This window comes from Frieseomelitta varia, unplaced genomic scaffold, assembly GCF_011392965.1.
Source record: "Frieseomelitta varia isolate USP_RPSP 00005682 unplaced genomic scaffold, Fvar_1.2 scaffold_522, whole genome shotgun sequence".
In the NCBI taxonomy this organism is placed as follows: Eukaryota; Metazoa; Arthropoda; class Insecta; order Hymenoptera; family Apidae; genus Frieseomelitta; species Frieseomelitta varia.
In genome coordinates, this window is record NW_025110282.1 from 577,956 (window position 1) to 593,413 (window position 15,458).

The following is a 15,458-nucleotide window of genomic DNA, read 5'->3' on the forward strand; positions in this document are numbered from 1 at the left end:
TTATTATGCGAATTTACATAGTCGATTAATGAATAACACTAGTAACATAACTGTGATTACAGTTAGGGCCTCGATCGTTCCTCATCGTGAGAATTTTCTACTTCGTGCATTCGTTTGAAAGAAAGAAAAAAACATATCCGATTTGGACACACACTGTACCATTAAACGATGAAGGATCGTTCATTTTGAAATATTTTTCACGTTGGAAAATATTTTGAACTTTTATAAGTTAAAAAAAAATCATATTACAGTGGTACACTTGGTGTCGTGTTAATAATATAATGCAGTTTGTAATGAGTAAATAAAGTAAGGGTATTCGCCTTCTCGAAAATTGTAAAAATAACAAACGTATTTAAAAAGAATTAAAAAAAATTTTTGTATCTGACTAGATCCATCCAGAGAATTGAAGTTTTCTTTTTATAACGAGCCTTTAAAATTTGTCTTTTTATTGTACTCTTTTCTTGAATTTTCGTTTAACGTCCAAATTTCAATAAAATATGTCGTACACAGACATATTTTAAGAGATAAATTCTTCTAATTACGTTGGATCCAGTTAAGATTTCTTGTTAAAATTTCTCGAACATTTTCAACATTTAATCCCATCATTTTCAAAATTCGATAAGATGATGAAAAAAGAAAAATCATATATCAAGTTCCAAGGTATCACGATTAAAGAATTTTCCTGCAGAGGTTTGCATTTTTACAACTTTCTAGAATACTATTTTACAATCCCGCCCGCTAAAAATCATCTTTAAAGAAAATAAATTCAGAACAGAATATGTAGAATTTTCCATCGTTGGTACAGTTATGTACTTGCAGTAAGTGTACAACCGCGTGACATCAGGCTCGTTGAATAGGAAAAGAAAGAGAAAAAGAAGGCAATTCAACTTGATACGAACGAAAACTGTAAAACGAAGATTAGGATCCAAGTTGCTTTGTTTCGTAACGAGCCGTTTCGCGGGCGTGAAACTCGGATCGTTCCAATTATGGTTGTTTGGGGAGAAACCCGAAATGGTTGCCGACTAAACACGCGAAAATATTTCCCATCGAAACGGGCTAAATTACGAAAGGGGGAGAGTACTGCGACCACAAGTCACGCTAATTTAACCTGTCTGCCGCGAGTTCCATCAACCTCTTTGTTCGCTTGGCCGCAAATCATGCCATGTTTTACCTATCACAGTGCCACGGGAACAGAATCGGGAGTAGAAAAGCGAGCACAAGTTGGCTGATTGGAATTAAACTCTCCGTTACTGATCCCGGAATAGAAAACCGGATGGATACGAGATGAGGAAATGGCTTAAGTAACTGTGCAGCTCGCCGGATACTCGCTGATTCTAAACGAAATGTTCATCAAGGTTGATTTCTAATAGCCGTTGTGCATATATGTGCAACGTGAAGAAATACCAGAAATGTGCAAAATACCAGAAATATGGTGCTTCTGTACGACATTTAGCACCTATTATATAATTTTCTTATATCTTCGAAATTAATAATAATAACAAATAAATATATACTAATATATTATATATAATAAAATATTAATATATAATATTAATATATAATAAAATATATATAATTTATATATAATATAAATATATAATATATATTAATAATATATTATAATAATAATATATATTTATATATAATAATAATATATTAATAATATATTATAATAATAATTTATTAATAGTATATTATATTAATAATTTATTAATAATATATTATATATAAATATACAATAACAAATAAATAATTGTGTCTTCGAAAATATGAATTTGCGGAAGAAAAACTTTAGAGCCTGCATGAAAAATTTACATAGCAAAATTTAACAATTTCTTGAAAATGAAATTTTTTAGATACCTATGTTTTTGTTTGAATGACATCAAAGTGCAGCCATGAATTTTGAAAGTTGTTTCTTTTCTGTACAATTAATTCGAAAGGAACAAACGAGCGATATGTTTCTTCCTTTTCTACATTGTGCTAAACAACCACAGTGCTAGAATTACTTTCTGCCAAGATTATCCGCGAAACGTGTTTTTTATCCGATAAACTTTTTCATTCGTGGTAAGATACTCATTCTCAAAAGGTTTCTAATGCCATGTTCACGCCGACAGGGGAATATCTCCGGCGATCGTTGCTCACTGACCATAACGTTACGAAATATGTATAAAACGTTCCTCGAAATAAACGAGAGACATTATCGGTCGATCGAGAATAATCATCGTCGTCGATGATTTTACAATCGTTCCTCGAAATTGCGTGTGAAAGCGTAATCGATATCTCACATAATTAAAAAGCCATTCGACGAGGAATTACCAGCTTTTTTGCACCGTGTAAAAGACGTTTAGGCGCGCCACCTTCTCCGTGTAATTATCGTCTGAGGCGTGTTCGCTCGATTTAACTAATTTCTCTCGTGATTAATGCGTAAGCCACGTAACTAACAACGTTATTACGTCGGTTAGCTCTTTCTCGCAATGGTGAGAGGAAAAATTTTGATCACAATAACGATAGTAAACTTTTTACTGGGAATTTGTACCGATTTCTTTCGATTTACACGGTTGTTACAATAGGAAATATTACTAGGAAATGCTCGAATTATTAGCTGTTTGTTCCAAGATATTGTACTAGGAAATATTTAATTGGTTAACTGAAGAAATAGCGATTTTTTTTTTTACGTTACAACAAGTAGATTTCTCTAAATGAAAACGATATTATGCCATGCACATTTTGGTAAAAATTAAAATACATTCGTAGATTTAAGAATAAATTTTGGGACATATTAGAATACTTTTGATAATGTGAAATCACAACGAAACTGAGAAAGAAACTAAATAAATTATTAAGACTGCAGTGTATAAAATTTTAATTCCCGGGAAATTTCGAAATAAAATATTCGTTTCATTGCTCGGTGGTAACATATCAACCCGTTTCTTTCACTAAATCTTTCTTTTTTCATTAGAAATCAACTTTTCTGTTTTAATGAGAAAATCCTAAAGGCTCAAATTTGGTCAATAAATTTCGCGGCATCAGTATCATCAATGAATAATAAATTTTATCAATAATAATATCACGAAGCAATGAAATTGTTGATTTTTTAAAAAAATTGACCAGATTGTTGCAATTTAATGAACTCGTTTTTTTCAGCAATTTTTCTCTTTTTATTAGAAATCAACTTTTTAATTTTTTCTGTTTTAATGAGAAAATCCTGAAGGCTCAAATTTGGTCAACAATCAATTTTGCGGCATCAGTATCACTAATAAATAACAAATTTTATCAATAATAATATCACGAAGCAATGAAATTGTTGATTTTTTAAAAAAATTGACCAGATTGTTGCAATTTAATGAACTCGTTTTTTTCAGCAATTTTTCTCTTTTTATTAGAAATCAACTTTTTAATTTTTTCTGTTTTAATGAGAAAATCCTGAAGGCTCAAATTTGGTCAACAATCAATTTTGCGGCATCAGTATCACTAATAAATAACAAATTTTATCAATAATAATATCACGAAGCAATGAAATTGTTGATTTTTTAAAAAAATTGACCAGACTGTTGCAATTTAATAGAATTTTACAGCAGTCGCGCTTACTCTGCACTCGACAGAGTAGTAGACACAGTATACAGTTAACAGGTTAAATAGAAAAAAAAGGAAAAAACAACGTCAATTGTGCAATTGTGTTATTCCCTAACGGTTAAGAGCGTGCAATGATCACGGTGTAAACGAGGGCTAAAGTTCTGTGGAAATCCATCAACCAGCGGAGATGTAGAAACGGTTTCGTAGAAACTATTTCGAATTACAACCCGGCATACTGGTGAAACACAATGGCCCTTTGACAAGAAACGTGCAAAACGCAAGCGTGGCGAATATGAAGGATCACGAGGATCCGGTCGAGTGTCCGTGAAAATTGCGAAAAAATCGGCAAGATTACGAAATCAGGAAGACATATATTACGTATCAAGATGTATCGACTTTACGATGATGCGCATCTTGCGTATCACGAGGTATGAATCTTACGGTACCGTGTATCAAGGAATATAGATCTTACGGTGTACCGATGATTAACGATGATGATATGAGTTCTAATCGCAGGATGTTTTGATCCCACCGCGTACGCATCGGGTTACTCGTAATTAAATGTTTATTTTCTCTATTTAGGTCCGAGAATGGTTCCTTTTTGTCTTTTTCCTTTCGAATTTCAAATTGAGAATTTGTAATACTGACGATTTGTACACGGTGATTTGTCTTCTACGAAAGGAAATTAAATTCGGATGGTACGGGATTTTACTTTGATGGTGCACTAACTGCACTCGCCAAAGCGAGTTTGTCTCAAATAAAAGTCAAATAAAAATATTAAATATTTATAAAAATAGATCTAGTATGTATTTCATATATTTCTTTTATTTTGTATATTTTATATATATTATATATATTTATTTTATATATTTTATACATATCATATATATTTATTTTATATATTTTATATATTTCTTCACACAACAATTACTTTACGAGTAATTTAAACCTTCTACCGTCAATTAAAATAACGGATTGCTGGGAAATATCAATATTTTTAGTTCTAAGTAGTATAACAGTTTGAAAGACAGTTTGCCTTCTGTAGACTTGATTTATAGTTTTTTTTTCTTATAAATGAATTGTATTAGATTGAAACGAAAACTACGTTGAAGGATCGAAATGACAGAATTAGATGATTAACCCAGTGTACATAGTGTCTCGTCTGATATCACTGTCTCGATTATCATTATCTGCAGTCTTTCATGCACGTCATTCAAAATTGAATATTCTAGATTACCAATTTTTCGATGACACAATCATTCTAAACCATGGTTTAATTTAATTCTACTTCAAAAAATCAAAATTAACCTTGGAACTTCTGCTCACGAAGAAAAAAAAAAAGAAAGGAATGACATGAAACTAATGATAACGGCCTAAGTCAAGATGGTAATGTCAGGAGAAACACCGTGTATACGATGAGAAATATCAAGGAAAACGAGAGAAACAGCTGGAAGTACGAGCCAGATGTCTGAACACCGTGGCTCCGAACAATTTCTACCGTGCTTTTTTCGCGATAAGCGGGGCACATCTTGAAACCAAATACCGCAAAAAGGGAGCGACGCTAATCGTTAGAACCGAAGGGAAAACCCAGCGTGCAGGCATTCCGGGCAGCGTGCCGTGACGTTTAAAAATCCTCGATCCCGAAGAGAAGGTAGGCATCTGGAATCGCGCGGACCTATTGTCGATTTCATTGAAAAGGAAGGGCTGAGTGAGAGAGAGAGAGAGAGAGAGAGCTCCTTTCACGAGCCCGGAGAAAACTCTCGGCCAGAATTAATTCCTGAAGAGCGTTACAATGTGACGTGGGAGCTTGTAGGCGCACCTGGATCATGCAAACATCTGGTTCCTTCGAGGGGGTAACAACCTTAAGCACGGCTTCTTTCACCATCTTACAGAGCCATTTACAGTCTCTGGGACGAGGGTAGGCCGCCACGACACATGGCTTTATTCAACGCCCGTGTTTTGAAAGTTAAGCCTGGGCCACGTGCTGAAAATGGCGCTGCAACGCGCTCTGTTCTGCAATGCGTCACTTCCGCCGACTGTTCGAACAAACGCGCGATAAAAGTGTGGCTCGAGCGAGTCAGTTTGGACTTGTGATCTTTTACGCGGCGCTTCTGTTGAGTTCAGATAAAACGAACCAACGGTATGTGCATCAATTTTTTTTTTTTTTTTTTTTAAATTTTTAGAGGACTTGGGTGGAATCGAATTCTTTATAATTCCTTTTTGTTTGCAAGACCAATGTTTCATGTCGTGATATGAACTGTAATTTTGATTTGCGAGAGAGAAGAAATTCGAATTTAAATTCTAGATTCTCAATTCTTTAGATTGAAAACAAAACGTAAACAAATTCTATGGAAAACTTCAATATTTTAATATTTTACTATATAGAATTTTAATATTTATAATAAATTTTAATACTTTACTATATATTTTAATATTTATAATAAATTTTAATATTTTATTATATAGAATTTTATTTTATTTTTAATGAAACAAATTTATTTATCTGATATATTTGTCTAAGATGAGTAAAAAAAGAAGATTGGGAGGCAAGGGATTAAAAAATAGAATTTATATATATAGAATTTATAGTAATATAAATATAATATAAAATAGAATTTATAATAATATAAATGTAATATAAAATATAAAATAGAATTTATAATAATATAAATTGATTGAAAAGAATTGTGAATAAAATGTCACTATCATTCATTGAGAGATTAGTAGTAAAAAATTAAATGTACCGAGTTTAAACAAAACCTAGAAAAATTCTTAGTTTATATATATGATTTCTCGGTTAAGATAATTAACTATCCGTCTTTCCTAAACTAAGAGTAAAACTGAAAAATTCGAAGATTACAGCTGGATTAATGTTAGCGTGATCTTTCAAACAAATTGGTACCTAATAGTAATCAATTTCTGATGGTAATAATTAATATAATTGTTATCTTTAAAACACATATAATGTGTATAAGATTCCAGTGTGTATGCTTGAAAAAATGTTAAAAATCTCGTTTCAATCTAACATTCGTATAAACAGCTATGCATGAGGAATTTGAAAAATTCCATTTCCAGAACGATCCTCTCCCATTTTAGCGAATACAGAATCGCCAAACAAAAGGCAAAGTGTTACCCAAAGTCGACTGCCGCTGACAATGACTTTGACACGGCTGTTGTTTCTCAGAGGGAACGTCTCATCACTCTTGAATAATTAATCGGAAAGCCATGTAATTACATCATTAATTGCGTAAGCAGCTGATAGCCGGTAGCCTAATTAAGAAGTCGAGGAAGTCGATGCGAACGAAAGGAACTGCTGCCGGGTTCGTGTGACTCCTCTTTTCCCTCGTTTCGTGCCGGCTTTTCAATGGATTTTTCCAACGGATACGACAATCTCTTCGATTGTAATCTGAATGCAAACGCAAACAGGCAAGTCGCGTTAACTATGTACATATGTCGGATGCGGGCGTGGAAATGGAAAGTGGAGGAAGCCCGTTTGTGCAATTCCCCGCTGATTACCAACGAGTGTTATACTAGCGTTTGCAACGTTTCTTTTTCCGGAGTGTACACGCTCCCCCTGTACGATTCTTGCGACGACTCGAGAAATCACACTCGGTTTCTATTTTCCCTAGAGATTAATTAACGCCGGCGCGGTGAAAACCAATTCATGGAAATTTTCTGCGTTCGCATCTTTGGACATTTGTTTCCTTTTTCTTCGTTGCTTTTTCTTTCACGTCGCATCGACAGCGACGGTCATTAGACATGTGTGTAGTAGTAGTGTGTGTTTCTGAGATATTCTAAAACTCTTTGTACGTCATTTTGAGAAGTCAGGTTTATGTTTGAGTTAATTCCGTGTCTCTGTCTTTGGGCTTCTGACTGTTAATGGGCGGTTTATTCTTGTAAAGTGTACAAATACCTAGTTTAGACGTAGTTTTAGCGTTGAAAGATAAAAAAGGGCGATATTTTTCTATTCTGTGGTATAAATAGAATCGCTGTCATTTAAGAAATTCTTGACAAACTACGCGACGAAGTTACCAATCTAGGGAATATATCATTTCTTTTGTTGCTGTATTTTTCAAAATAATCGAAACATGAAGAGATTTATTTAATATTTATATGACATTTATATAATTTGCTTGACATTATCTGATAATTAACACAGAAAGAAGAAAATTTAAACTCAAAATAAAATTGCAATTAATTAATAACAAAGACTATGAATTAATTTGTACGCCTGATATAATTGAAGATGAATCGAACATGGCGTATAATTAAAGAAGAAATTTCCTTGACCCTACGAATACACGTACGTATGTATAAAGAACTCGATGCTTCTTGAAATTCAACAATTTCCCTGGAAAAATTATCAAGACAAACGGGTAAGATCCATCCTTCTTTTGAAGTAAACCTCGCGTTCCCAATCCCGAAACACGGCACAAACGTTGCCCAAATGCGTTCTCCGTGTTCCCGCTGCCGTATCAAAACTAAAACACCACGATTACAAGGGACGAAACGGGGGAAGATGGGCCAAAGATTTCGGCCTGCCGGTGGTGGGTAGCTAGGCTCGGTCTGGCATTCCAGGACGAACGATCAGCGACGATGGTAGCAACGCGCTGCGCTGTTGCGCTCGAGCACGAACCTTAAAGGCCGGGATTCGACGCGCAGCGTGCGCGCATTCTTAAATCAATTAGCGACGACCAAAAGAACCAGCCGACCTTCGATCAGCCGACCACTCGGCTACCGTGTCCCCGTTGCTTCAGGCTCGCCTGCCATTACCGCCGCGGGGCGCGCGCGCCAGCTATCGTCGTCCAACTTTCGAACGATGGTTTTTGCGAGCGAAACCGAAACGTCGTGTATTTCCCTCCTATTAAATGGCTACATCCCTTCGTCCTTCCACCGGGAGAGACCACCAACCGCGAACACGGCGAATCCCCGATTTATTTCAGGTCTCTAGGCCGCGCTTTTTCCCCGCCACCGCAGGTTTCGAGCTAGACTGGACAACAAGAGGTTGCCGGGATGTTGGCTCTCGAGTTGGATCGATGAACGATATCTCTCTACTCTCGACGAGCAACGTCGAAAGAGTTCTCTCTCGATCACTTGGAAACGTATCGATTCTGACAAACCGGAGGGGCGGCCGATAGGAATTTTTTTTTTTTTCTCGTAACCAACTTAGCGTTTTGGCTTCGTTTGTACGTCGTGACTGGACTGTCTAGCTAGATGCCAATGAGTTTAATTTTGTGAATTTTTCTACGTTCCAGTTTCGAGTGTATACGTTAACCTTTCAAGTACTAATTTTAAGTACTGTCCGATATATCGACACTTATATAATATCTGAGAGAGCCGAATGTCCGATATATCGACTCTCTCTTCTTGTTTCGAGTAGCTCGAGTCTTTGTTTGATTTGATTAACTTTGAAAATATAGGAAATACAATAATTTATTTAAGCTTGTACGTCATAACTAGACTGTCTAGCCAATGAGTTTAATTTTGTGAATTTTTCTACGTTCCAGTTTCGAGTGTATACACTAACCTTTTAAGCACTAACGTCCGATATATCGACACTTATATAATATCTGAGAGAGCCGAATGTCCGATATATCGACTCTCTCTTCTTGTTTCGAGTAGCTCGAGTCTTTGTTTGATTTGATTAACTTTGAAAATATAGGAAATACAATAATTTATTTAAACTTCCCCTGGCGATTTAAATCCGTCCACTAGCGAAGCAACGCATTTTGGCTTCGCTTGTACGTCATAACTAGACTGTCTAGCCAATGAATTTAATTTTGTGAATTTTTCTACGTTCCAGTTTCGAGTGTATACACTAACCTTTTAAGCACTAACGTCCGATATATCGACAATTATATAATATCTGAGAGAGCCGAATGTCTGATATACCGACTCCCTCTTCTTGTTTCGAGTAGCTCGAGTCTTTGTTTGATTTGATTAACTTTGAAAATATAGGGAATGCAATAATTTATTTAAACTTCGCCTGGCGATTTAAATCCGTCCACTAGCGAAGGGGGATTTAAATACCCCGAAATCTCTCCCAGTCAAATTGCGACACTTTCAACGATCTCCGAGGACAAATCTCCGCTCAAGTATAACGATTTCTTTATTCGCGTGTATGAATGTTTGGTGAAAGATTCACGAACGGACAACAACGCGGAATTTTTTTTCTTTGGATACAGAGGATCGTAACCTCGTTTGAAAATCGTCCGCCGATACAGAGTACCTTGTTTCCTCCACGGTGGAAGTTCGTAAATTAGCAACGACGTTAGAACAGTGTATTACACGCGGTTACCTGCGATCGACGAAACGAAATGGAAAACACGGGACTCGGAGAGCGTAAAATTGCCGTTTGCCTGCAAGTCGTACACGCCCACCGATTCGAAACGTTGGCCAACTAGTCGCGGTGAGCAGAGCAGTCCTCCCAGAGGACGTAGTATGGAAGCCCGTTACGAATGACATAACGGCAATTTCGATCTCGCGCCGCAGCACGGAGAAAACGAGGCAAAACACGGATAATGCCACGGGGGCCGCGGCAATACCAGGAAGGCCGGCCGATATTTCGTTTCTTCGTCGGATCGTTGCGGTCGATTCCGGAGATCGGCGAAGGGGACAGATCGAAACGAAGAATAAAACGAATCGGTCGCTCCGATCGTCAGGGCATCAGGAGGACCCGAGGAGAAAGAGCCGAGTCACACACAGTCGGAGGAAAACAACGCTGGAAGAAATCTAAAGCGCGAAACCTAAGTTGCTTTGACGCTTCGAACGGACGAACGAAAGATGTTTATTACTTTGGAAATTGTTCTGCGTCCTGTTATTGTGGTTCATCTCTGTCTGAACTGATTTGTAACCACTAGTTCTGCGCGCGAGGAGATAAAAAAGGAACAAAATTGTCAAGTCGTTTGAGAAAATCGAGAGCAGAGTTTTTATACCCACATTTTTATGCAGTATTGTGGACAAAATTGTTGTTCGTTCTCTAACTTTGTCTGTACTCGGTTCATTTAAAGCTGGTGGCGAATTGCTTACGTAAAATGCTCGTCAATTTTTTAAAAGAAGCAATGAATTGAACGTGAAAGTTCTCGTGGAGTTTGAAAAAGAAAGAAGTAGATTGTAGTAATTATGATAATTTAAATTTACATCACAATACTACAAATAAATAATAACTCCGCAATTAATTTTAGTAGCTTATATAAAAATATTATCAATATAACAAAATATATAATTACTAATAATTTAATGAAGATTAAATAATGAAAGTTAAATAACGAATGAANGAATTTCTACTATGGTTACAATATATATAAGTGTCTGTAAACATTTCCATGGTGATAATAAAATTACTAGCAATTTTTAAATATTCTGTTGTTTATATTAAATACACATCTCGACGGAACGATTTAATGAACATAGATATCGTTGATCTAAATACTTCAAAGTAGAGGTCGCTACAGATCAAGGATCGTAAAGCGACATCTTGAAATGTGAGAAAAATGTTACTCTGACAAATCGACACCCTTGCATTTCTGTACACGTTAAAGTCATCACTCCCACAAATGTAATTAACGTCCGTGTACAAATACACCCGTTAAACTGATAATATTTCACGTTCTTGCCAATAGTTGGTTTCGGTGATCTTACAAGCCATAAACGTCAACCGGAATGAAGTATGGGAGCCAACGCTTGATTATACGCGCATCCACCGTATCTTAAAATCACGCGCGATATTAAACGTCTCTTCCATGATTTCAATCTCGCTCAAACTAAAAAATCTGCGAAATATCTATCTCTGCATCTCTCGCTTTAACAGAAATTCGTTTGACCTTATACAAACACATATCAGTTTCGTAGTAGGGAAAAATTCGGAAGGGAGGCTATTGTTCCTAAAGATAAATCAAAGGAAAACGCAATAACCTGTCACATTCCGTAGTCGCGGCTGAGCTCTCGCAAGCACAGCCCCGAAGAACGCGACCAATTACAGCCAGAAGAAAACCGAACGGTTTCCGGCGTGTTCCATTGGAAATTGCGTGGCATTCGCTAATTGCCCGAGTGAAGCGGGCACTCGCTCGCGCGTGCATCGATTCCTTCTCTTCCTCCCTAGTGAAACACGCCGGCGGAAATCAAAAGGCAGGGTCTCCCTACTCTGGTGACATTTTTGGTTCGCTTGAACTGTGTCGTAATTACTCGAATTTCCGGCTATAACAACAGCTGGCGAGATAATTTTAATATGCACATACGAAGCCACGCATTGGCATTCACCAGCCGTGATTAACCACAATTTAAAAGCGTCTTGTTATATTTCTTCTCGCGTTTCTCGTCGCAACATCGTAGCAGTCTCTCTATATACCTGCGCGTAGCGATGGGATTAAGCTATACAAGATATCTACGGATAGTATCTCAGATACTACAAAGTATCATCGTAGTTACGAATCTAAATTAAATTTTCGTGGGTTTCAGATGCTACTCGAAAGTAAGCACGTTTCAGCAAAAATTATTCTGAAAGTCTACACTTATGTACTCGTAAGTACTACGTATATAGTGGTATAAGCTAGGTTAGGTGTTTATTATAAGGAGAAAAGAAAGCTCAAAGATCAGACATAAAATGGAGAAGCATATTCTTGTTTTTAAATCGCATGTAAAAATCGTCCATCCGTACTGTGTCATTCGAGAATTCCCTGAACTGTATTATCGATCGTTTTTTATTAATTGTCAGATTAGATTATAGCGCATGTTTGAATCGATTTTTAGCAAAATGGAAGAAAAAAGAAGAGGCGAACGCATTTGCGAAAATTGCATTGGAAAGATCATCAATATGAAAATGGGATTTAGATATAAAGGGGATTTGGATCTCATGCGTGTTAGATATATAGTATGCGTATCAGACATGTGCGTGTCACATCATAGCATGCGCATCAGACGTACTTCGAAGGCGCAGTTCACGCATACATTTGAAAATCGCATAGAGTAAAGCCAGAAATATCCAAAAATCCCACCTTAAAAGTTTCGAACTTTTATAGAAAGATTACATTAATTAATTTCAGGTGAAATTTAAATTAATATTAATAGTATAAATTTATTATTATTATAAAATTATATTATAGATGAAAATATATTAAAATTAAAGAATAGACTAGGATTAGATACTCTATTATATTCATATGAGATAAAATTTTTATTATTAAATGTCGAATCATTGAAATAAAATAATATGGCTTTCAATCTTTTCAATTTGATAATCCACGATGAGATATACTCAAATTACATTTATATATTCTTATTAATATTTACAATTAAATATTAATATTCTTATTAATATTTACAATAAAAATTTAATAAAATAATGTTCTAAATCAAACTGTGGAATATTTAAGAATAAATGAATTACGAAAAAAAAAAATTTCATTTTTGAATAATTGATTTTAATATTAACTCGTAAGAGGAAACTTGTACGCAAGGTACTCGATCCCATCTCTACCTGTATGTCATCAGTTTCGTGTACAGGCTGGTAAAAGACCATCGTCTCTGATACACACGCACATATACGATCGCAGGAACCAAAGAGGAGCATGTAAGGGTGGAATATAATTCAATGCCTGCACGGCGATTGCGCGTTCTTTTCGTTCGAGCGCGATATAACGCGCGAATTACTTGCACGTAATATATTACGAAACAAAGCCCGTTAATGTCACGAAACGGTAAGCTGCAAGGTATTTTGTTTAGTGTCCCGTAACTTATGCTGTCCGCGCACGACTTTATAAGAAGGATAATTGAGTACTCGTATGAAACGACTGCTAATACGGCCGGCCGTTTTTACGCGCGCCCAACCTGAACGTAAATCTGTTCGTTCGCGGGGCGATATCTGAAAATGTCCCGGCTGATTTACGAGCCGGATCAGTTGCACGGATATATCAGAGCCCGTGCGTACAAAGAGCGCTCGACCATATGAAAACTCTATTTTTTACGAAACACTTCATGCTCGTCAATATATAGCGCTTGCACGCGTGGGTGGAAAAAACGTTCAACTCGTGTAAATTCGTGAATTAAGCTTGTCCGATCGGTATACTATTTTGCTACGACTTGCTATCGTGGTCGTACACGTTGTTGCGAAGATATCCGAGCGAAGGGTGTTATTTTATTTCGTGCTTGAGTGACGAGAGAGATTTTGTAGACTTTTGTAATAAAAGGCATAATTAAAACGAGAGAGATTAATTATATGAATAGTTGGCGCGACGAATCTGTGTATCTTTATCCCTTAATTAGCCCATCTATCCGATAATTTAGAGTTAATTGGAGATTGATAATTTAGGATTTTTAATTTAACTTCGATCACGAGGGAATATAAAGTACAGAATAGAATGGAATTAAATTATATTCCAAATTCATTCACTAAATCTAATATAAATTACTGTAGTCGTCTCTATAACTCGACGACTCTCAAATCTGTAGAGATCATCAATTTCCGAATTCAGAACGTTATAAATGTAAAATAATTAAAAAAGTTTCTCGGATGGAATAAAAAAGTCTTTAACCTTCTCCAAGTTTCGTGAATTTTCTCAATGACAAATATAGTATATTTATGATAAATTTCAAGTTTCTCAATAAAATTATAACTTTAAGATTTATATTATAACTTTAAGAATTATATTATAGAATTATAACTTAGATTTAATGGATATTGACGTGCTTTGAAAAAAAAGCGATATTTCATGTGCACCAACTTGATACTATAATTTCCAATTTTCATGTATCATTTTTCATTGTTTTCATCCATAATTACTTGGCTTATTGCTTCACAATTTACTTTGACTCGATAATTTCACATAAAATATGTGTTGCAGGTCATTCTTCTACTTTGCCCACTATCTTATTACTGACATTATTGCTACTCGCTGCATCATCCATTATTCATAATGCAGCCTGACGGACGATATATTCATCAAACTTTTCATGTGAAAAAAAGAAAAAGAGATTCTGCCAGTCAGCCTTGAAACATTTTTTACAGCGACGAGATGAAACAGCTGCGCATCGCAACGATTTCAATATTAAAGTGGAATATAAAGAAGCGTATTGAAGCTCAGCGTCCTTATAAATGAAAGATACAAGAGAATTAATTTGCAAGCGTAGAGGAGGGGGGGGGGGGGAAACACGGCAAGAATAATGAAACATAAATGTCAATTCTCTTATTAATAAATTACATTGGCACATTACGAACAATCATCAATGGTCGTTCCCGTGTCTGAATATCATTACTCTCGAAGCAATTGAGTAGTGAAATTTGCATTCAATCGTAGAAAGTATTATACACGCCTAATGCTTCTACGCAAATCCCTCCCCTGAAATATTATCATAAGAACACTATAGAGCCTTGCGACATTCTTCTTGCAATACTCTTTGTAATTTTCAATTTTTCTTTTTCTTTCCTTTTTCTTTTTTTTTTTTTCAAACGAGAGTAATTGTAAAAATCGATTTATGGTTTATTGGAAGACGGTGTAAGATATATATCAATCAACTGTACGATTTCGATTCATAAGTCAAGACATGAAAGTGGATTTCCAATTTCTTTCAATTTCAGGGTGGTTTTCTGTGATATCGGGCAATAATACCACGGGTAGTGCGAGAGTCTACAGAAGAGTGGATTCCTTAGTACGAGCAGGAGTACCAGCATTTCTTCTGGCTGCACCTTTAAGGGCATATATCTTGACCCACTCGAAAATGGGTAAGTGAAAATAGCAATAACAAAGTAGCAGTAAATAGATAATAATAATAAGCTCTAAACTCGTCGTGTACAGTTTCTCACAAAAATATTTCAACATTTTGAACGATACCACTTTGAAATGTTATTACAATTGAAATGTTGCCAAGACTTAACTAACATAATTGCGATA

General features: G+C 35.8%; 1 protein-coding gene across 1 annotated transcript in view; it reads left to right on the forward strand.

Moving 5' to 3' along the window:
• LOC122533366 overlaps positions 1-15,458 on the forward strand; it is a 38,065-nt gene that overhangs the window by 15,243 nt on the left and 7,364 nt on the right. Inside the window, exon 2 of the mRNA XM_043663001.1 lies at positions 15,146-15,289. Within this exon, the coding sequence (XP_043518936.1) occupies positions 15,146-15,289 (144 nt within the window). The remainder of the gene's footprint in view (positions 1-15,145; positions 15,290-15,458) is intronic.